At 41.4% G+C, this 24,798-nt stretch overlaps 1 protein-coding gene across 2 annotated transcripts in view; it reads left to right on the forward strand.

Annotated features, from left to right (window-relative positions):
- The first annotated feature begins 3,306 nt into the window (after positions 1-3,306).
- Positions 3,307-24,798, forward strand: part of igdcc4 (immunoglobulin superfamily, DCC subclass, member 4) — a 45,265-nt gene continuing 23,773 nt past the window's right edge. Inside the window, exons 1-2 of one of the 2 annotated variants that reach the window (XM_071488857.1) lie at positions 3,307-3,928; positions 19,667-19,981. In XM_071488857.1, the coding sequence (XP_071344958.1) occupies positions 3,862-3,928; positions 19,667-19,981 (382 nt within the window). In that variant the 5' untranslated portion in view covers positions 3,307-3,861. The remainder of the gene's footprint in view (positions 3,929-19,666; positions 19,982-24,798) is intronic. The other variant, XM_071488855.1, reaches the window with a different exon arrangement.

A 24,798-nucleotide genomic window follows, 5' to 3' on the forward strand; every position in this document is an offset into this window, starting at 1 on the left:
GCATTCATCTGTATCATTCATCATGTGTACTGAGGGGTTTACGCACTGCGACTATACTATACAATAATATCCCTCTATATGTAATTGCTGATGGACTGCTTTTGCTGACACAATTTGATCATGCCACGCACTCCCATTTTCTGTCTCCTTAGGAACAGTTGCTCTTCTGGCTGTCTTTACATATCACATTGATGCAATGATCGTCAAATGTCAGCCACTATTTCCAACCCTACTTACTGACGTCTTTCCCATAGATCTGAATGCGGATGTTCCTACTGAAAGTCCCTGCCATTTGTGTCCCAACATTGAACCATCTGTCAAAGTTACTTAGATCTTTTCCTCTTTCCATCTCGATACGAAATCAAACTCATTTTGTATACATGCGGCACACCTGTGTGGAAGCTTTTGCATTCATTATGTGTCTCTGCTCATCTATTCTGGGTTTCCTTTAATGTGCCTTTAATTTGTCATATATTTGGCTAATGAACCTCATAATGAAAACATCAATATATATTTCGTTACAGTTCACCATTACTGAGAGAAAAATACACTCATTTGATCTCATGTTCACTACGGACAAGATACTTGTCTGTGGTTAACATGAGATCAAAAAAGTGCTTAAATGTATGAAGGTTCACTAATTCAATTCAATAATAATAGTTCAATAATCTCTTATAACAATGACTGTAATTTATTTTGAAGCATACAGTATGCGTTCTTTATGAATAAATGTCATAGATAATGAGCATGTCATCATCATTAAGCTAGACATATAATGTGCAATTAGCTCATAGAAAGATAACATAAAATCTTGTTAATATATCTGTACTATTCATTATATAATTTCTTTTGTGTTTGGTCCTGGTTGATGTCCCTAATACTCCAATTTAATCTCCTTTAGTGCCGTGTAAACTGGTTTAAAAAAAGCTATATATACTCTGAGCTCGTAAATTTTATGGAAAGCAAAGCTAGATAATGAATATTTGTGTGAAATACACTAGTGAGTTTTTATAATCATTACTAACTGAATTTTAAAGTTGACTTTTACAGTGATATTGACATCAGAAAAAACAAACTCAATGAGCGTGACAGTATATTGGTGGCAGACTGTATTTCTCTGTCAGCTGAGTCAGAATATTCTCATCCCGTGTTATCGTAAGAAAACTGTATCTTTATATTAATATCACTACAGCACTTAATAAGACATTTTCTGGAGTTCTGCAGAGTTGCTCTGCTCCTCACCAACCAATTACAATATTGTCTGTAGTAGAAAAATCTAATTTGATTTCAGTGGAAAAACAACACCACCAACCTACCTCTTACTGCCAAGAGAAACTACTAAAACCACTCGCTGTTTGACTCAAGCCAAACAACTTTACTATCTTAATTGGTCTCAGTGGACGGAGCATCAAATGTGTAAATAATTTTCTCAGCAATTGGCCGGTCTATCTCTGGCTATCATGGCTTTCTTTCTTTGACTGTGAAAGAAAGCTGTTGGAAGACCGTTTCGCACTGAAATTCCTGGAGCACAGTGTTTTTATGTCGTACAAAACTGCTTTAAATATGATAATGAGAGGCCAATGTTCAATCATAGAGCCACCACTCTCATGATACATATCAACTAGAGCGCATGGCCAGCCATGTCTGTCGGGGGTAACGGTTTGCAGATGGGGTTTCAACTGTTGCTGTTTGCTCTGTTGGATTGTGGTTTGAGGGAATTGGGTTACTCATAATTAAGAAGATAACGGGGAGCAGGTTGTACCCTCCACTGAATCAGCTTTTGAGGTTCTTACGGGACACCAATTGTTTAATTTCTGTCTGTCTGGGCTGTTGGCATTGCAACATATCATGTCCTGCTTTGTACACTGGTACTGTGATGGATAGCGGCACACAGCCAAACCACCGGCAAATAGTGAAGTGTCAACATTTTATGATGAAATTGTACTAGAAGCTAGTTCTTTTAGATGGTTTGTGCACTGATATCATAGTGCTTTTCTGTGATTTGCGAGCAGCTGGTAGTTTGTGTTCATTATTTTATGGCAGCTGGGGAGGAAAAAGGAGAGGCAGGGAAATTACAGCTTGACCACAATCACAGAGGACACAGCAAAGCTATTAGTTTTCCAATGCAATCACATAATCCAATGGCCCAGACATTTGCTTTAATCAGACACCTGGGAAATGCATCCGTCCCATTTCATTTCATCAGCTCAAATCAATCTTATATCAGTATTAAATGAATACGCTGAGATGAGAAATCTGGCTGGACAAGCTATTATTATCAAAGGGAAGTCCTTCATTACTGCCCTTTATGATTCCCTGTCTCTCTTCTTCATGTTGAAGCCAAAATGCAAAGCATTGTACTCTTGCTGTAGATCCATTTTGAGAAAAAAAGAAAAAGAAACAAAAGGAGACTGGATTCAAAAGCACAGATGTTACACTAAAAATCAAATGGTGCAAGATGACTCCTTAATGATGTGGAATAGGCGTTCTTTTCATGCCAACAACCAATTTATGAGTGTCACATCATCAAAAGGTGGATATGGCACATTGGAACTTCAAAGAGCAATTCATTACAGTGGAGCAAGCGGCAGCTCTGATGGATATGTGAGCTGCTGTATCTGACTGGCTGGAGCCTTGGCTTTGTGTTTTTCTCTCCTGCTCTGTCTGTGTGTGCTGGTGAATGTGGGGATGCTGCTGATATCGGTGAGAGGAGAGGAGTCTTTGTCTAATCTGGTGAGGCTGGGCTCCAGCTGGCTCCTGCTATGTGGTTGCATGCAAAAGTCAGCGGGTCCCCTTAGCACTCAGTGCAGGAGGCAGGCTGGTTGATTGATTGGGATGCACACCACCAACGCCCCCCACACCCCCCCAGACAGACACACACAAACACACACACACACACAGACATATACACACACACCTCCTCCTCCTCCTCCTTGTTCTTGTTCAGAAAGCACATGTGCCTCTCCTGCTCTCCATTTTTTTTTTTTTTTTTTTTTTTTACTCAGACCTGCTTTATCACACGGTAGCATTAATGCAGCCAAGCACACATGTCCATGTATGTGCATAAACAAAGGTGCATGCTGCATGAAATCTGAAACACACCACGGTCCATTTCACAAGTTGTAATAATGAATGAGCGTAGATTTTTCATGATTGGAAGCCAAGGTTCTCACTGAAACACGTTTTTCTGACTGTATGAAGTAGTGTCTTCCGACACTGGGTTCATTCAGGGCAACACATTAACAGTCATTACAGATAACCGCCCAGCCAGACCACTCTCCACACTTCGTTTTGCTCCAGCAGAGAATGAAGCATTCCCCTAACGAATCCATCGCCCCAGACAGACGGGCAGAGAGGGCGCCTGGGGTAAAATATATTTTGACAAATGTGATATCAAGTGTCTCTACGGTGTATCCGCTTTGAATCGCTCCTCCAAGTGTGAGTTGAAAGCATGGAGCTGAACAAAAAAGGAAGAGGAAGGGGTGTGTTAGAATCACCGACTGCTTTTCAGGACTCCAGCGACGACCTGCCAGTGTCTGGTGCACACGCACGTCCATGCGCATGTGTGTGTGTGTGTGTGTGTGTGTGTGTGTGTGGACCAGCAGCCAACACACACTTAAAATTCGTTCGCAACATGGCGTTGGAGCGCCGAGAGACACGACGGCTCTCCTCCGTCTAATGCAACCCTATTGTTAGGAAAGCCAGGGGACTGTTAACCAAAGAGAGCTAAACATTCACAGAGACTCTTTCACGCACCGGCGGAAACAATAGCGGATTCCGACATATGCATGTAGCTATAACGGTATAGCTGGTTGTACAGACGCACGCTGCTACCCCGCTGGTGGAAATCAAAGGCTGTACATGGCGGTGGAGAGTACAATTTGGCTGTTCTGTCTTCTTTCGCTGTTTTGTGGTCCATCCAAGCAAGGTAAAGCGCTCACTTTCATCATTTGCAGGCTTTTCAGGGGAGTGCATGTGCGAGGCGGCGGGCCACTCTTATTGCGCTGAAGTGCAGTAACTCGCAACACAAGTGGGCTGTTATAAAAGATAGGGGAGAGCTACTGGGCGATTCTGCACCTTGCACGGTCCTTCGCTATTTCTCCTCCGTACTGTTCTGTGTTCACCCCATGTGGCCTCTCCGGCGCTTATGAGGCGCTGGTGTACGGTTACTTCACCGGTGCCTCTCCCAGGACCCGCTGGAAGCTCTTGGCGTTATGAAGTTGCAGCACATTGCCCAAGGAGCAGCCCTGAACGTTGCCACAGGGCGGCCAGGGGGCTTTGAACCGGCCGGGGAAGTTTGGGCTCAGTCAGCGGAGATGTGGTGCTTAATGAGAGCGGAGCGCCCTGCAAGCAAACCAGTCTCACATGTGTCGATTGCTTTGCCAAAAAGTCGGAACTTCTTTCTTACAGTTTAACGATCTTAACCGACTGTGCGCATGGCGTGTGGTTGTAACCACCGGCTCGTAAAGTTGAGCGGAGGAATATGTGAAAAGAGTCGTAATGTCATCAAAAGGACACACACACGCACACACACACACACACACACATATATATATGTATGTATGTATAAATACGCGGTCTTATGTTGCAGAAAGAAATAGTTTGGGAGGTGCTAGAGAAAGATGCACAGTAGCTCCAGTGAGTGGAAGCGGGCTGGTGGGAGAGCAAAGTCTGCCCACACAGGCGACGACGAGTGGCCACAGCATTTGCATGACAAAGACCTGTGCAGAATATCAGATAAGGTTACTCAGTTAAATGCTCTGGAGAGAGGGGGGGGGGGGGGGGGGGCATGCATTGCTTTCCTAAAAACTCATTCTTGAAGGAGTCCCACAGAACAAAGCCTACACATGTGTTTTTGTCCCACCGTGGTCCTGAGAAGTTTTCTGCATGGCTGTAAGAAATCACTAGAACAAGCTACAGGTGAAGAGGGAACAGAAGTAACAGTGGTGGAGTGAAGCACATTGCCCGCATTGTCTTTGTTACAGAGCTTTGGGGAGTGAAAGAGGTGTGAAATGTAACCAGCTATCATCAGACTGTGTGAACTGAGGTCAATCGTCATAATGTAGCTGTAGTATTCTGCTTCCAAGTTTTAACTGTGTGAGTGTTCGAGACTGAAGTACCAAGCAATTAACATGTTAACAGGTGTATCTGTATCATGGAGGGAAGTGTGACTGTGTATGTGTTTGACAGGGAGAGAGAGAGAGAGAGAGAGAGAGACTACCACATCTTCTCTGTAATACACAGTATGTGTAGATATTGTTGTGTGGTTGTGTTTATATATTATATCCAATACAGCAGCAGCACTAAAAATTTTTCCATTTATAATTTTATCCCCCTCTTGTGCCTGGGGCTCACTTGCATCATAGACGTGCTGCTGCTTCAACTCCAGCATGACATGCTCTGCAGTGATTGCTACCAACAGCGATTGAGAAATAAAGCAATACTGTGAGCAAGGACCGGTGTGGTGGTGAAAAGTGAAGCGCTGCAGAATGGATATCTCAGAAACTTGAAAGTACATCCTGATAGACCTCCCATCTCCCTCTGAGATACTGTAGAATTTTATCGCATAAGTTCTGTTATTCATTGTTCAATTATGCAAATAGAGGCTTTAAAAGGGAGGCAACTAGAGGTATGCCTCCTTGACTTCCATCTGATATAGTAGCAGAAGGTCAGAGGATACGATTTATATTGAGGTAGATTACCATGCCCCACAGACTCCAGCTGAGGCAGAATAAGGAATTACTCCCCTTGAGATTCTCCTGACAGGAGAGTGAGTGTCACACCGGGGGTGATCACATCCAGATGATGAAATCTTTTGCAGGTAAATGGCGATTGTGATGGAGGTTGTCTGTGATAGGAGTGAGGAGGGACCTGATTTATTTACACTGCGAGATTTATCACTAAAGGGCGGTACCAAAGTTTTGACAGTTTGCTTGGTATCTTTGAGCATTTGAGTGTGTGAAACAACACATTTACAAAAAAGGATTAAAAGAACATTAAAGGAATCACAGACTAAAATCCACTGTAATATTGAATAGTTGCCATCAAAAAATGTTTTGCTTCAGAGCGAAATTCACATTTGCATTCATGAGCTCTGCTGATGGCTGCATCTTGCTTTATGATCATTAGAAGAGATTAATATTTATCATATATTATTACCCAATAATTACACTGCATTGTTATTAGTCATCAAGACCAGTAAACAGCACAGGGCGGCTTGGTGTGTGCGTGTCTCTCCCTCTCTCTCTTTCCCTCTGCATGTGTTTTGTTCGGTTTTGAAACTGGAGCATGAATGTTGTGGGTGTTGGTGGTTGTGGGAACTGAGGCTGGTGGTGAGTGGGGGCTGGGGGCGATTGTGGGACAGGGATGAATTGGCGGGTGCTGGTGGGGCGAATTTGAGGGCAAGGGCCATTGCTACATCCACAAACAAAGAACTTGTTTTGTCCATTCTAAAGATCAAATGAAAATATGTCAGCCTCACTTAACACATCACAAGAAAATGAATGAGTGTGAGTGCCTGGGTGTCTGTGTGTTCACAGTCCTTACTGCTCAGTTAATAATGGACAAAAAAAACATCTGCAGTCCTGCGAGACTTTATGAGCAAATGAATCTGATTATTGTAACGCCTTTGGCCTTTTTTTATATGCACAAGAAAATTGTTAACACAGCAACTGTTGCAAGATGAAGTGTAGGCGAGGAGTATGAGGTTGTCTATTTCCCAAATGTCTCTACACTGTTCTGAAAAACTTTTGCATTAACAGCCAAACAGCTCACATGAACTCTTATTAAATATCTCCTCTCAGTCCTCCTTGTCACTTTTTGTGCACCAGCCAGCGTTGATCGAGCTCACGTGATGGATTTATACTCACACAGTTACAACTTTGGGAGATGCCCAGAGCAACAGCAGTCTCTTGCAATTCCACAGGAGCAGCACAGTGTGATCTGCGAGGAATACTTCAAATTAATTTCCTTTCCCAGCATCTTCTGCATGTCAGTGGAAGAAACTCCTGAGTACCTGCAGCAAACAGCAGACACAGAGAGAACATGCAAACAACACACAGAAAGGCAACACCCCGAGCAAACTGTTCCTTATTTACAATTCCAGCAGCTATGGAGCAACACCATCATTCATTTGGAGTCGTATTTCAGGGCATCTGGTAAATATGATTCAGTTTGAGCTCTGTTTTTGGTCTCTACCAACAGTTAGTTTTTTTTAGAGCTTTTTTCACAGATATCAGTGGAAACAGCTTTATTAAAGCAGTGAGAGTGAAGCAAACAGTAAAGTTGAGGGTCAGACGTCTGAACAGTGAGATTAAACTCACTGTGAAGCTCTGTCCAGCTGAGGGGAGCACATTTAGGCAATAACTCTCTGATAAGTCTGTAGGTTCCTCACAACCGGTGTCTCCTTACATGTTGTCGATAAAGACAAATCTCAGTATTTTATATCCAGCAAAAAGTGGCGTGGCTTAAAAACAATGTTTTTAATGTTGAACGTTAATACTCTGCCATTTTCAAAAGAACTGTTTAATTGCTTTGTTATTAACATTTAGAACAATTTACTCTAATTGCTTTTGAAATGCCTTTAATGTCATCTTTAAGCTCAGCGTCCGCCACATTTCTACAGTCTGCAGTAATTAGAGTATCTATGATTGCATTATGTTTTCATCACAGCCTCTTCATCCCTGTATTAAGCCGTAATGTAACATTATACAGATAGAAAATAGAAAATCATATTCTCATATCTAAATGAGGAGCATTTGCTCATGTGCTCTGTAAATGCCTGTTAAGGGTGTGAGCCTGCCCATCAACAACACCACGCCACTGATGTCATAATTTTAGCTCTGGAATCGCCTTAGATTACCTCTGTGTGACCACTTGTGAGACGGATTAATTATATTCTTTTATTGTGAAATAGAACATGCAGTCTGTTTCTGTTCTAGGCAAAAAGACCTACTGTTTTTCCTCCGGTATTCCCCAGTCAGATGGTGTCATCTCAGCAGCTTGTTTCATGAAATTGAATATTTCCATGCAATAGCCGAGGAAAATTTGCCACGTGGTGGGAGGGAACTGTGTTTTGAGTCAACCATTTATTCCACACACTGCACTGGGGTACTGTGGAGCAAAGTCCATTCTGTAGCTGAGATATTATGGAGATGTAAAGTTACACAAGGGGTTCCATTTTCAGCTTGGTGCAGTGTCAGAGGAAGATATTTTGAATATAGTGAGGTTGGTGTGTTACAAATATTGTATCATTTTTTCAAAAAGTCTGAACAAGGTTAATTGACGTGAAATTCAAAGTTCAACTTTTACCACTAAATGCACAAATACGAGTTTGCAGCACAGTGAAGTGGAGGGCGTCACTGTATCACTGGGCAGGCAGCGAACGAACAGCTGATGATCCTGTAGATTGGCACTAAAAGTGGTAAACCAAATTAGCGGAGCGGCTTTAAAGTTTCCGTTAAAGCTTGGTTTTGGTCCCTGGCACTAGTTGTCCTCCAGCTGGTGCTTTTGGAGGTTATCCTTCATCCTACATTTTCATACTTGGTATGAAACTGGTATCAGAACTTGGCCAAGGATGCATCCCCATCCAAAGAGCTGTTGGTGTAACTCGTACTTAAAACCACACAGACTAACAAACAGAACTTTTGTGGCAGGTTGAACTTCCTCAGCCACTGCAGGAAGAATATCTGCTGCTCTCATCCAAACCTTACCATCATCTTGAATGTTAAAAGTCTGTTCAGCTCCAGTTTGCTGTGTCTATGCCACAGGGCCAGCTGTTCACCCTCCCATATAGCAGCAGTTACAGAATATTAAATATTGAAGTTGTTGAGGGATGTATGCTGTCTGCAGTATGTCTTTTCATCGGCCCTTGCACTGTACACAGTGTGTAACTGCTATGATGTCACTAAAATTGTTTCTGTGTTTACGTTGCATTTATGGTGTCTCATCCTGACAAGTAAATGCAGTGGCTGAATGTATAAAAAAGATCTACTTTTATCTCACTATCACCTTCTCTTCCTCGATGTTCTGGAGCAGATGATCCTCTCCATTTTCTCAACACACCATCTTAATGGCCTCATGTAATTGCATTTGTAATTTAATTGTAGATGATGTATTTATGTAAATAGTGTGTTTAATGACGATGCAGTTGTTATTTCATTTGAACTTTTCCTGCGCTCAAGCTTACCACTTTCCATTTTCTTATTCAGTAATTCTGTGAACACACACACACACACACACACTCAGCCCTCTTGAGACTTGAAACCAGAGCTCGTTGGACAGCAGCGCCTGTGGAGAAAAGCTCATTACATATTAGCAGTAAATTAAGTATCTGCATGTGTGTTTGCTGAGGTACATACACCCCGTGTGCCCGTCTGTGTGCTTGTTTGCTTGCTTGTGTGAGAGTGTGGGTGTGTCAGCTGCGATTTGTGAGTGCATCTTGATCTCCTCCCCAGAGAGTCCATGCTAAATTAGGATGCATATTATTTAAAGATGCCTTGGGCTGAGTTTCAACTGGGTATATTTGTACAGTGAATATGTTGATTTTTATGGTGCCCTGTGTGCGCCTATTCATGCTGCCAGGGAGGCAGTCTCAAGCACGGAGGTGTTTGTATGAAGGGAAAGGAAGTCTTGAGCTCGATTTTGTCTGCTATGAATTCAAATGATTCGTCTCTTGGGATATGCAAGAATTGTGTTCAGTTCACTTTGCCAGTGCTTTTTTTTTCAGTTTTAAATTGCATGGCCTCTAAGAAATATCAAAAAATGAGCCTTTGTGCGCTAATGATAAGTTTACTTGTATGTATCTGTGTACATGTGTCTATCTAGCCATTTTTACAAAAGTATTGTTGCTTACATAGCTCACAAAGCCTCACTTCATAGTCAAATCCCATTGGTTTGCACACTATTTGCCAAAATGCCATACCCTCTATATATATATATATATATATATATATATATATATATATATACAGTATATATGTAATCTTTATTGGTAATATAAGTTCTTTTATTCACAAGGTAGCCCTTTTAAAATGATGGCAACATGTAAAACATATCCTGCAGGCTCAACGGTCTTGTTCTCGGTTCAGCTTTTGCACTGAGTTGCACCTCAGTTGCACATGGAGATCAAATGTTGGTGAGTCAGTCTATTTCCAGGTTGCTCTTTGGAAACGCTGCTCCCTGTTAATTCTTTGATCCCGGGAGCACAAATTAATATTACAACTGCAGTGATGCAACTGAGACGGATTGTGCTACTTCATCCTGTTGGTTTACTGTGTCATAGAGGTTTGCCACACTGTATCTGATGTCTGTACATGATGGGATTTTGCGGAAATGCTCAGGTCAGAGTCACAGTTGCATTGAAGGTGGTATGCTTTATATTATTTGAGCCGTATCCAGCATCAGCCTCACTCCAAGATCTAATCATAACTTCATTTGAATCCCAGCACCAGCTCTACCCATAGCCCAGTCTTGAACATCATCTGCATTTAAACATTACGTTAAGACTGATTAGTGAAGCTTCAGCAATACTGTGTGTAATGAGGTTACCGAACATTGCAGCGAGCCAGTCAACCGGCTCCTTATTGTAATGGTCATTCTGTCGTTCCACAAATATACTCAGGGATTATTTGGATTTTTGAAGATAGTCAACTTATCACTCTGGTAAGATGGCACAGCTTGATTACTCACTATGTGTTAATTACCATGGCTTTTATTCTACCACTGTAGTGTTATCTTTGTTTGTGTGTGTGTGTGTGTGTGTGTGGCTTTGTGAGAGAAGCAGCAGACTGGTGGCGCTCACTTGGTCAACTAACCTGCATTCACATTCCTTCCATTCCTCCCTGCTGTCAGCTTGGTCACATGAGGTGGCTGTGTGTGTGTGTGTGTGTGTGTGTGTGTGTGTGTGTAGGTAATTATAAATAAATATTGCAATGTCACCCCTGAGTTGTAGTTTAACTGTAGAGTTATGCTATATTAATGAGAACATGCTGCAGAGGGTATGGAGTTCAAGAAATCTGCATGCCTAGAAGTCAAAAGAGAGAGCATACATTTATAAATCATTTGTGCATTCATACTGAGGACACACGCCCCTCCGTGGTCATTCAACTGCAGTTTATTACTCAGATCACAGCACATCCCTCTCACATCAGTGACGGAGGATTTTTGAGAACCCAGTGCGAGCATAATGTGTGAAGTTCCAAATAGTGTCACGCAGTTTCATTCATCATCCTGACCCTGTACAAGATGTTCAATCCTGATCCTTAAACACAAGCATTAAAGGCCTAATGTACATGTGCCTCACTTCAAAGAGCAGTGTCGAGGGAGAGAGAGGTGTTGGATTGTTCAGCCTGTGCCTTCTCTCCTGTCTTTGCATCTTTGTCGTCTATTTTCCATCAAATATCTTCCAGTGTTTCCTTTTGCCCTGCACACCGAGAACCTTTGTATTGCCAGTTTTGTACCCCACTGTTGTGAGCACACATTCCTGGACATTCACTGTGCTGCTGCGTGAATAAACAGATTGTGATTCAGATCTCCCATGTTACTCCCATGTTAGTTTTATTGCTCGCTATGTTGACTCATGCAAGTGGGCCTGGCCCTTGACATGGCCATGTGGAGGCCCCACGCTGCTGGTAGGCCCTGCCTGCGGGACCGTCGCTCTGTGATTGGAGGAAGCCAGACCAGGATGAATGAGCACTATACGTAGAGCAGGAGGCATGAGGGGCTGCACTGGGATGCCCCCTCCCTCATTCTCTACGCTTCATTCTTTGTTCAGCTCCCTGTCCCCCCCCCCCTCGCACACACACAAGTTTCGTGGGACATAACAGCCGTGTTTGTCTCACCGCAACCTCTTATTCATTGTGCAGTTTCATGTCATTTGTTGTTGCTCTGGCAGTGAGAGGAGAGTCACTGTATGACCTCACTAATTGTAAGTGGAAATGTCAAGTTTCTAGTTCATTACTGTATGCAGAACATAGAAACTTTGTATTTCACGTTCGACAGTAGAGCTTTTGTACAGCTCGGTGCAGCATTACAAGTACAGAGGCAGGTTGACAAAAACATCACAAGTTGGAAACCAGAGCTGAAAGATTGGTTACTTAATTAATAAGTCGATTGAAAGATAACCAGTCAGCAACTATTTTTGTATTAAAGAATCGTTTAACTAATTAAAAAAAAAAGCCCAAAATTCATAGATTCCAGTTTCTCAAACGTGAATTTCTACTGGTTTTCTTCATCTTCTATGATAGTAACTTTAACATCTTTTTTACTATTGGTCAATTTTGTGGTATTTTACTGAGAAAACAACTAAGGGATTAATTGAACAAAATAAAACCAATCAATATTGAAAATAAGCAATTAATTTCATTTTAAAATAGATAGATAGATAGATAGATAGATAGATTAATATTAGAAAGATATCTTTATAACAGTTTTCCATCAGGGAAAAAAATGCATCCACTAAAGTAAATAAAGTTTTCTATTAATATTGCAGCCCTAAACTCCACCAACCCTCCCGTGCTCAAGGTGAGAATAAAATATTTGATTCATTTTATTGGTTCTATGATAGTGGAAGTGAGAGTCTGTTTGTTGTGTGGATGGTGTGAGAACAACCCTGCAGTATCATCATGGGAGGAAACACAACTGGAACGGTTAACACCCGACACGGCAGCTGTTCAGATTGTTGAGTGACTCACAGCCTCACTGTGGATCCAGTGAAATGTTGAGCCCTCTGTCTGTAGCTTTGCTTAATTAGTAAACAATCTAAGGATCCTTAAGAGGTTTGAATGTTTAGCAGGGTTCAGATGGTGCTTTACATGTTAACAGAAAGACCCCAACACCCAAGGCAATATCTTTAACATGAAAAGCCAGAGACAAAGCGATACGAGATAAAAGCCTAAATATTTAGACTAGCAGTTTCTTGTTCTTGCACAGGCATTTCCACCTGGATACTGAAACATGAGAGTCTCTGCTTCCCCGCAGGGTTTTATCGCAAGCGGCCTCTCTGCTCAGATTATCACAACTGCGGCTTCAAAATATTGATTTATTCACACGCCGGGTAGTTTTTTTGGCCACAAGTACATGTAAGTGCCAGGGCTATTTTTCACTCTGTGGTTATCGATGTAAGGTAATTGAATTAGCAAAGAAAGACAGTATAACAACAGCTGAGCACTAGTTGAGCTTGGTTTGAGGTTTGGTTTGTGGCATCCAGATGTACCACACACACACACACACACACACACACACACACACACACACACACAGTTTCCTACTGCAAACCGCTCAGTGCTATCAATCAGACCATCTGTCCCTGTCTACTCTGCCTGTATTTAGGTTTCAGTGCATAGTGATGTTCTACAACCCTGTTTTGTCCGAGACCAGTATACTGCCAAGGTACAAAATACAAAACATTGCTGATATCATTCAGGAACAACTCATAGCAATTATCTACTGCCGCTATGTCAATTTAAAAGATGTACAAGGCGATCTGGTTATCACTGCATTTGAGTGCTTTAGTGGTCCCTCTTCACAAAATCGTCTGTAATCACATTTCACTGCTCTCTTTCAATTGAGTCACAAGGCAGCTCTAATCATATCTGCACTGCTCAGTCCTCTATTTCATTCCATAATTCTCTTTCGTGGTCTTACATCTTCTCTTTCCACTTCTTCCCTCACATCTCCTCCCCTTAAGTTTTAGGCCTCTTCCAGTTAAGTTAGCTCTTGTTCATGTAAAACTTCATAACTTATAGTTTTAGCCCTGCTAGCAGTGTAGTTTTATGGATAACAACAATATCGCTGTGGTGGTTGGTCCACCACCTTTGCCCAAAATAAAGCAGTTATTGGATAGATGTTGATTGATGTTTTAGTACAGACATTCATGGTCCCCTTGATTATTTTGATGTCTCGTGAAATATCTTGATAACTCTTGGATGGATAGTCAAGAACTTTGACACATACATCCGTGTCCCGCTCAGGATGCATTGACTTTAACTTTTTAATTCTTAATTTTTCCAAAACTTTTGTATTTTGATCTATAACCAAATACCTACAGAACTGACATTCTTGTTATCCCCAGCTGTATAGTTTGTATTCAGTGCTAACACAATACGCTAAGATGGCAAATGTGGCAAACAGTATAATGTTAGCTGCTAAACATCAGCATGTTAGCATTGTGGCATTAGCATACTGTCATTAGCATTTAGCTCAGCGCACTGCTGTGCCTACGCACAGCCTCATAGAGCTGCTAGCGTGTCGTTTGTCTATTTGTCACGGTGCATACAAAAATTGAAGGTCCTTCACTTTCACCTGCTTGACAAGGGGTAAGTGAGAAAATATGATTCTTTGTTATCTATATGAGCTTGCTCTATAAATTGCCTTTGTCTGAAGTAGTTCATTGAACAAACTGTCGTGGATTGCTAAAAGAATCTAGCAAACACTATTAGATTTAATTTCAGCTGTTTTGATGTATAATTTAGATGTTTTTAATATGTTAAACTAAGATAGATATAAGTAGCAAAATTATTCAAGCCACAAACAGCTCATATGTGGAAGTGTATGGGCCAGGCTCAGGCCAAGGACTCAGGCATACGTTGGGCTAGAAGTTTAATTTTGGTACCTGGTATCTAACATATTAAACATTACCTGCTTAATAGCATATTAACATTGTCAGTGTGCATGTTGACGTTAGCATTTAATTCAAATCACCGCTGTGCGAGCCTCACATAGCTGATAACATGGCTGTAAAACCTCCTCTTGTTTTTAATGGCTCTCTGTAGTACAAACTCATTAATTCTCACTGTATATCACCAGCTTGGTAATAACAACAGCCAAATATATAGAAGCCAGCATAATGCACATGAGGACAACATAATGACTTTGCAACACTGCTAAAATTCCACAAAAAGCTGAGTCTCTTTGTGCATATCTCTAGTTCCTCATAGGCATGAGGTATTGTATCACTTCACTTGGGAGGCTGTGGAAACCTGAGCTGTGGCCTCAGGGTCATGGGGTGTCCAGTCTGTTGACAGTGAGCTGGGTCGGGTGAAATATTCACTGTGTTGGGACACTCTCCTCCTCCTGCTCCTCCTCTTTCTCCTTCTGTTTTCCCGAACATTTTGTGAATAGGTGATCCATTAACAGATATGGACCGGAATAAGTGTTGATGGTATGAAGAGCACTGCCCTCCTCACTTTTCCATCTCTCCTGGCTTTTCTGTCTTTTTCTCTGCCTGAGTGACAGAGACAGTCTGTTCATTTGTCTGTGTTTGTTTTGTTTCTCTTCTGTCTCTTCTGTTTTTTCTGCTTTTCATTGTGAATAGGATAGCAAGTCATCCTTCGGTCTTTCATTTTATCCACCTGATATATGACGGTAATATAGGGGTACACCACGCATGTGATTTAGATGGATAGATAGATATTTTATTGATCCCCGAAGGGAAATTGCAGTGTTGCAGCATCTATTCGCATATAACTTATACAACATACATCAAACCAAAAACAGAAATAACACCATATTAACAAAAAGAGATTTAAATAATTACTATGCTAAAAAAATTTTAATTCATTTGGGCCATATATCAGCTGTATTCTTACTTTATCCAAATCACTGTTGTTGGCACAGTTAGAGAGCTATTATAAATTCAGTTAAGTTGTCAAAATTGTTACTGCTCAGGCAGAGGGGCAGTGTATCATTTTAAAGTGTGATATGTCTGCTTTTTTTTTCTTTTTTTATGTGTTTGATCATCTCCTGTTGTCTGCTGGTCTCTATTTTATCCTCTCTCCCTTTTGTGAACCACTGTCCTCTCTCTACTTAGCGTCAGCTATGAACCTCTTGGCACAGTGCCATCACAATCCATTCAGTACAGCTCAGTGAGACCGCACAGCCACTACCATATCCCAGAGTGTGTACCCCGTCCTTTCCAGTAGCACCCACTTGTCAGTAAACTGGCAAAATGGCCACTTCACAGATCCCCCCTCTTCACGGCATCGTGTCCTCATGAGATGCTGACAGTTATGGAGCGGGAGTGTATGTCTGTGTGTTGATATGGGTGTTTGTGTGCGCGTGGGTACATGTTAGTGTGTGAATATGTATGTGTGTTCTGCTCGTGTCCACAAATCAAGGGCAAGTCGAGTGTCCTGGCACCAATGTGTGTGTGTGTGTGTGTGTGTGTGTGTGTGTGAATATCAAGCATTTAATTCCCAAATGAAATAAGCACTACTTTTTAAAGGATAGTAGGTCATGCTACTCCTTGGTTCTAAACATATTTCAGTAACAGCAACATTTCATTTCATCTAATCTCATGATTATAATAATAATAATAATAATAATTATTATTATTATCATATTAATTAGTTTTACACATCTAAACCTTGCTAAATGGAAATTAGTGTTTTCCTGCTTTTTTTCCCTATTTTTCACACTGGTAATCACGCCTCCATCCAGTTTCTTGAGGCGTAATGGCTTCCATATCAACGCAGAAGGATCCCCACCTCTCGCCAAGTGAAACCACTGGCAGTGAGCTGGGAAATGGCTGCTAACGTTTTAATGACTTAATGAGACCTAATTAGTTGAAATGGGAGAGAGGAAGAGAGGAGCAGTGGAGGTGATCTGCATCAGTGTGTGTTGGTGGGCTTGTGTGTGCAAGTGTTTTTCTTCCTACAAGACTGTGTGCATGTTTGAGTGTGTTTACATGTGTGTCTATGTTTGTATGGGTTTTAGGTGCATGTGAGTGTGTACATGAATATCTTGTCTCCATGGCAGGTGTGTGTGTGTATGTGTGTGTTTGTGTGAGGCAGAGCAAAGTACAGCAGCTTTTCTCAGCATTACCCAGCCTCTTCATCAGGAAATGATGGTGGGGGGTCAGGCCTCATTTAATCAAGGAAAAAATTTCATCTCCCATTAACTTAATTAATCCAACGCCACAGACGCTGAAAGAAAGCGGCCTGTGTGTATGTCCATGTGTGTGCACCTCTGTGAGAAAACAGTGTTTCTTAAGCTGGATTCTCAAAGAGGTCTGTCAAATGAGCTATAGGGGGGACGTTTAAATGAGATGACCTACACAGGCACACATGAAATCATGTAATGACTTAATGTAAAAGATACTTAAAGTGACTTAACCTCAATTCATTGTATTTGTCACCTATAGAGAAATTTGGATTGTAGACAGAAGTAAACCTCATGTGTAAACCCATATATAACCCTTTAATGTCTGCAAATAATTTCACTTCAAAAGCACTATAGAAATTTTTACATGTTAAAAATATTGTCAAAAGTGGTTATAATCTAACAAAAGCCAAAAGCCCCTTATATTTTGCAACTGTTTCCATAAAATCTTCATGTTTTGTTCACATACTGAGTGGCATGCAGAAGAGTGAGTGACAGTCTGCTAGAATGAGTGATTAGCCACAAGGCAGCCGCACAGCCCACATATCTCTTGCTAGCTGGGTACTTGTAGACATTACTTGGCTGACATTCCAGTTTTAGAGTACTGTGTGTTACCAATTTGTATTAAATGCATTTCCTCTGATTAAATGAGATGACTTACACAGGCACACATGAGGAAGTTTCATGATTTACATTGTCAAGCTACCAAGTTTTTGACTGTGGACATCTATGGATGTTGTTTTTTTTCCAAGGGCTCTGTCAAAACTAATTTCTAACTAGTGATATGAGACTGAATAATTTCCACATTCAGACAGACTACCGTCATCTGTTGGAGGGTATGACTGCCAGCTGTAAACAACTCAAACATGTCTACTTTCACTGTCAGTGTAAATGTGTTCTGTTGAATTCGGCAACAGCAGTATTGGCGGCTGTACAAAACATAAATCTGCTGCCAGGCTGTGTGTAGAGGACGTCAGACAATAAAAATACAGCATATGCAATATGAGGCAACTTGTTCCAAAGATACTAAACTTCCTCTGTCAAAGTGGAGGTGCCTCAGTCAAAAAGCTAAAACTAAATTATCTATCATATCAAGGGGGAGAGTTTTAAAAATCATGATACACATGTGAAATACAGACACTGCATCAACAAAGAGGAACAAATACATAACAGTGAAATGATGGATACACTATGGATGTTGTATTTGCAGTGAATTCATTTCTTTAAAGTTCATCTTGTGTGTGCCTAATGTGCTGTAAATAATACTGTATGTTGTATTGCAATTGCTACTAACCTAACCTCTTGAAAGTAGTTCTTTTAAAAATTTGATTTGTAATTTTAAAATTTTTCCTTAATAACATTACAGGCATAAAAATATTTTACAATTTACACACTCACTAAAAGAAACACATTGTTTAAGTTCTGTCTAACCCTTTTTCCTGTTATAGTAATCTAACTTTATTGTCCACTTAACATGGAAAAGAATTTCCTCTGGTCTTACACAGATAAGATACAAAGCAGATGTTAATGAATAATGTATGATGCAGTATGGGCTCATTAAAAGCATTAACAACACATCAAGTGTAGGATAATATGTGTAGTCTACTGGAAGGAATGCAATGTAGAGCTACACCTGGCCCCTACACTTTCAGTTTTTTCCCCTTATGTTTCTATCTATTATAATTCTATCCACCCATCCTCATGACAGATAATTAAGTACCATCATGTCAAAATATTAAGTCAGTTCAGGTCCATTTATTTCTCATCTCCGATTTTGGCTTGATCTTTCCCCTCTTAGTTTTTCACTGATTCTCTTTTCTCCTAAGATCTCTACCGGTACTTTTTTTTACTACCTTCTCTCTCTTCATCTTGTTCTTTACAGAAAAGAATTAACACAGCGCTTACTGTTTTAAAAGAGAGGGAGAAAACAGAGATAATATCAAATTGTATAGGTTAGATACAGTGATATAAAGATTAGGTATTAGGAAGATTAGGAAAATTAAAAGTGTGTAAGAGTGTATGAAAATATCTGGATGCACAGTGCCATGGGAAGAATAAACTGACAGTTCACTTCAGGTGTATTCATTTGCACTACTAATTATCTGAAACTTTATTTAAAAATGATGCTGTGCTTAATAAAATGCTTATAATTTTAGAGCCGTATTAAATTGTTAAAATAAAAAATAAACCATTGGAAAGTTTCAGCAGGGTAAAATGTCTGTGGTTAAAAAACATCTCCTTTGACTGCAGTTTATGTGGCTGCTCATCTCACACCAGCTCATCAACCTCTCACTCCAGGACTTCCCCTCTCCCTCAGACTTTATTGTCCTGCTGCTGACATACAAATCCCTTCATGCTTCTACACCCATTTCATTTGCAGAGCTCCTCCTCCTCCTCCTCCTGAGTCTGGCCTCCTCTCTGTCCCCAAAACACCCTGCCTCTGGAATGCACCAACCCTATCCATCTGTGCTGCCAGCGCTACTGACTCCATTGAAGTTTTGCTACAAAAATAGCCAAATATGACAAATGATGCAGATGTAATAAAGTAACAATAATCGGATCAATAAATAAAAAAAACATGTAGTAATTAGGTTGAGCTGTGAGTATTAACACCGCAATAAAAAGGTCCCTACAAAGGGTTGCATCGAGACTCTGTTTATATATTCTACACAGATGTATACCGGTGTATAGGGACATGTTTTTTAGAATAAAGATGAGCTTAGCTGAACCTACTTAGTTGCAGGTACAGTGCATAGTTAAAAGGCTTCTCTTCCTTTGTCCCATACAGAAAAGCCTGTTTCGGTGGAGCTGAGCTGCGGGGCTGGACCCAGCCATGTAGTGTTGGAACCAGGTTTGCCCCTCTTGCTGGACTGCAATCTGGGGGCCAGCGATACACCTTTCAATATCACATGGCTACAGGATGGCAGGACCCTGCCCCTGGAGGGCAATGATTATCTGCAGTATTTGGCAAATGGATCCCTCCTCCTGCTGCCGACCTCCAAGGATGGCCAGCCTGTCCAGGACGTGGAGGGGGGCTACAGCTGTGTGAGTGCCAGTGCCCTTGGAGCCCTGACCAGCCGGACTGTGAATGTACTCTTGGCAAGTAGGTGTTCAGCAACACTCACAACCCTTTGGTTTATTTTGGTAAATTTGGTTTCCCACCATACTTATAACATGTGCTGTTTAGGTGAGTTGGAAACTTTAAAATGTCCACAGAAGTAATATGTAGTCTGTGATTCTGGGTGTGATAGTCCTGTGATCTGTCCGGGGTGAACCCTTCCTTTTCCCCAATGCCTGCTTGGAAAGGCTCCAATCTTCATGACCCAGAACAGGATACATGTAGAAAGTTCATAGATAGATGGATGGGTAGATTTAACACACATTTGAATTTTTGTTTGGATTAATCAAAGAAAATATGTGTTAAAAATAGCACCAGATGTTTTACCTTTGGACAGAGCCAGGCTAGCTGTTTCCCCATGTTTCCAGACTTTATGCTAAGCTAAGCTAATTGGCTGCTGGCTTAGCTTCATATTTAGCGTCCATATGTGAGAGAGTAGGCTATCGATCTTCTCATCCAACTGTCTGCAAGAAAGCACATGAGCCTTCTTACTTCAGTTGAACTACTGCTTTAATACCTGGAAAATGGTGATTTCACAGTTATGAAAATTCTGTATGTAGCTGTGTCTAGTTTAACTAATGCCACTTCATTTTTATCGCACATGTTGACCTGTGTCTGTTCATTCATCCGCATTCATTTGTGTATGAACACACACACACACACACACACACACACACACACACTTGCCCGCTGAGAAATGTGATTTCTCAGATTTGTCAAGGGAATTCCTTTGCATGGATGGAGATGAACTTGGTTCTCCTCTGCTACAGACCTGAGACTTATCCTCTAGTGGAGCTCTAACAAGTGTCCCGGGAACAGGTATACTCTTCAACAACAGTCTGTTAAAAGGCACAGAGTGAAGGAGAAAGAGCGGCTGGAAATGAAGGAAAAGAACAGGAAGATGTGAGTGTGAGGGACGAGAGGACAGGCTGTAGCTTTTCAATCGCCTCTCCACGGAGGCCTCACTCTCTCACACACTCCTAAGTGGTAGTCTTTATTTAGTCATTAGCTTTGTGTAAAATGAGACTGTATCCTCTGTGGATGCCCCTGCTTTTGTCAGCTGTCACAGGCCTATTTATGAGGATCTCTTGTTTGAGGGACAATAAGAAGTAAAGGAGGGAGGGGCAATGTTGGATGAATGCTGGGAAGACAGAAAGGTTTGAGGAGAGTTTGGGGTGATGGTGAAAGGAAAGGCTTCAGAGACCATTAAGAATGACCTTCAGTTTGCGCGCGTGTGTATGTGCATGTATGTGTGTGCGGGTTTTGAATTAAATCAGCAGTGAGAGGCTATGAGATAGATGGGACCAGCGCCCCGGAGATCGAAGCCGAACTGCCTCAACATTGACATTGAGCGGGCATTCTCGTTTCCTACTGTGTCCTCACGACCAGAAATGAGACTGAGAAGAGAACATAGCACAGATCACATCTGTGAAAACACATTATGAAAGCCACCTGCTCCAGTTTGCGTCTCGCTGTATATGATGCATGTGACCTTGTCTAAAAACATGTGGACATGTCGGCGCTTGAGAAAAGACAGCGAAAGATCTCCTTACTTTAAATGCAGACAAAAAAATTTAAATAGGTTTACAGTCTTTCAGGCTCTAACTCAGCCTTGTGGCATTCAGTGAGCACATCACGTTTCCCAAATAAATACATGGGTAAATGATGACGCTAGGGAAAAAAAAAGCAGCTTTTAGTGTTAATTAGACCAATTAACCTTTCTGATTATGAGACTGCTGGGGTGAATGTCAGTATGTTTTAATTCCTGCCAGCTTTCTCAATGCATTTCAATCAACAAGCTGATGCCATAACTGAAAAGGGTGCCTCTCTCCTCCAGGCAACCAAGCTGCTCTAGTTTTTAGTCTTCATCATGGTTTTGTGTGTTTTCATATTACCATGACCAAAGTAAAACAGAAACAGAGATTCATTTTTGTACTATTTTTGAGCGCACTATTTTTTTTAAATTAATTTGTTGCTTTCATCGGAGCATTTCTGTGTCTTTATGCCTCTCACATTAGAGTTTTAGGAGAAAAAATGTGTTGCAATGTATTGCTGGTATGCCACAGATGTTGCTATTTGACAGGGAATTCCTGCATGCATGTCAAAAATGACAGAACTGAGCACCTCTAGTCCCTCTATTAAGTTAAAAGTGGTAGCATAATATAAACAGGAAATAAAAAATTCATATTGTGCATATTTTCCAGTGGCTGTTACAAATATCTGTTGAGGCCGGGGGCATTCTTGATGGGTTTCCACACTGTTACTCTGCCTGAAAGCTGGGTAGCAACGAGGTCATGGGTAGAATTATCTGCTTGTACAAGGGGAGGGGAAAAACGTTGCAATCTGATAGCTCTGGGGCCAAAGAGTGGGGCATAGATAGAGGGACAGACAAAGACAGAGAAAAAATTGGGGTAAAGTCAAGGGCAGGAGAGAAAGAGGGAAGAGAAGCGACGAAAAAAGAAAAAATGAGAGAGAGAGCAAAGAAAGGCAAGATGGGGACTCTTTCTGTAGCACATGGAAGGGTTACACACTTTTCACAGGGATGGGCCCAAGGAGCTGCCTGAAAATGTTCCTTTAAAACATAGAAAGATCTTGTTGCTAGGAAACAGTTGGACATATTTTTTGACCCTGTGGCTTGATGTGTCACCTTCCCTGGGAGTGCTCCTCGGAAAAATTGCCCCGGATGTCAGCACAAGTCCAGGCAGGACGGTGTCAGCTTTGAAAAATCTGAGTGTGTGCTCTGCATGGTGCTGGATGGATCTGCCATGGAATTTCATCGCAGGCCTGGGGACACTCACGGAGTCCTGGGAAAAGACTAATATGATTATGCTTTGACAGAGCGGAGGTGGAAGCACAGCTAGATGCCATTGTTCCATCACAGCATAGGCAAAGTGTCTCCTCTGAACAACCCTTGCCCCCTTTTGCATTAACATCTGCGTCGCTGATCAGCTGTTGTTCACCACTCACGTACAGAACCCCCCCAACCCCCCATCCCCTGAACACACACGTGCACATACATGCACACAGTGATCTGGTAATGCAGTCACAGTCTATGTACAGGCATGGAGACACACACTAGAGTAAACACTGAGGTACAAGTAGCTCTGCACACATGCACTCAAATTTACACACTCACACACTCAGTGGGTCTGGCACCCTGTCAGCTGCTCTCTGGCAGTGTTACAGGTGGTGTGTTTACATGAGGACATCACAGTGTGTAATGGCTGGAAGTGGCAGGGGTTAATCATCAACTACTCCTGCAACAGTCTACGCAACAATCATTGCAAGTTTTTCTGAAATGAATCAAAGGCTTTCTGCTGCTATGGCCAAGCATGTGTGTCAGCCTCTGTGTACTCAGTGAGAAACTTTGTTCCTTCAGTGCAGTAGGAAAACACAGAAGGCCAGTTTGTTGCCATGACTAACAGCTGGTATGATAGGGCTTGGGAGCAGTGTGTCCTCAAACTCCCAGTGGTTTCGAGGAAATTTTGTCCAAAAGATCTTTGGAAAACTTGAGGTAGTCATTTGATTGGCTGCAAGTATGAGAACATCCTAACCTGAAAATGGTTGCTCCTGTCTACAAGTTGGAGAGACAGTGTCGGTCTCTGCTCTCAGGCCTCCCTTCCATAGTTTTGTTTGCTTAAGGTCAGATGACATGTCACTGTGTTTCCACTCTTATGCAGCTTTTTAGCCATATTAGTGATGGCTCTATGGAGGTTATTGTCCATCTATCATTCAATCCAGTCAGTCAACCCTTTTTTTTTTCCTAACTGAAAATAACAACTATTGAGTGGGTTGCCAAGAAATTCACCTTTAACAACACCACACAAATTGCTCAAATAAAACTGACTAAAATCAAAAATATTGCTAAAACCATGGTGCTCCGAGGATGAATGCTAGTGACTGTGATGATTCCCTGACTTTTCATCCAGTGCCACCAGCAGGTTTTCGCTCATCCAGTGAAATAACTCAATATCTACTAAACTGGCCCTCATGGTTCCCACATAATCTTTCCTAATGACTTCTCCTGTAGCTACACAAGTAGGTTGACATTTGTGGTATTGATCTTAATGCCTTGACAACTATTAGATATATTGATGATGGATTGCAATGTAATTTCGTACAGACATTTATGTTCCCTGCAGCATGTAGTTCAATAAATTTATTGATTCCTTAACTTTTCAACTGGTGCCATAATCAGGTCAAAATTTGTCCAGTGATTCGATTCTCAAGCTTGAACAGAATATGAGCAGAAGAAACCGAAAATCTTACTGATACAAAATACTATCAAGTGTGGTGAGCGGCGTCATACTGACGTGAAATATCAGCACGGTAATTGAAATTAGTAAGCAAATTACACTTTACCCCTAAGTAAGATCTAAATAAACTAATGTAAAAAGATACCTTAGTAATTTGTTCACATCTAATCGCTTATGTAAGAAAACAGTACCTCTGCCTCCAGCAGCTCTGTGAATCAGCAAATGTGTGAATCAGCTTTGTTTTTCCTGGGAGGCACAGCTGGATAATCTATGTTTTCACACTACGCAAATCTGGTCTGTATCGGTTCTTCGATTGGCTCCACATGGAGAACAGAACAGGGAAACAGAAACCAGGAAGAATGACTGATTACTAATTATTTTTGTGTTCAGAATCATTAAGCTTATTCAGACACCTTATCTCATACATTTTACAGTCTGGCTAATGCTGGTTTTCTTCCATTACTACACACAGTATATACTGTTTTTTTTTAGCCCAGTTATACCTTCCTGCTTTCTTCCTGCCTTTGGTTGCCTTGTTCTGTCTTC

The sequence above is a fragment of the Trachinotus anak genome, unplaced genomic scaffold (assembly GCF_046630095.1).
Source record: "Trachinotus anak isolate AG129_WGS33_773 ecotype Australia unplaced genomic scaffold, CSIRO_AGI_Tana_v1 ptg000011l, whole genome shotgun sequence".
Classification (NCBI taxonomy): Eukaryota; Metazoa; Chordata; class Actinopteri; order Carangiformes; family Carangidae; genus Trachinotus; species Trachinotus anak.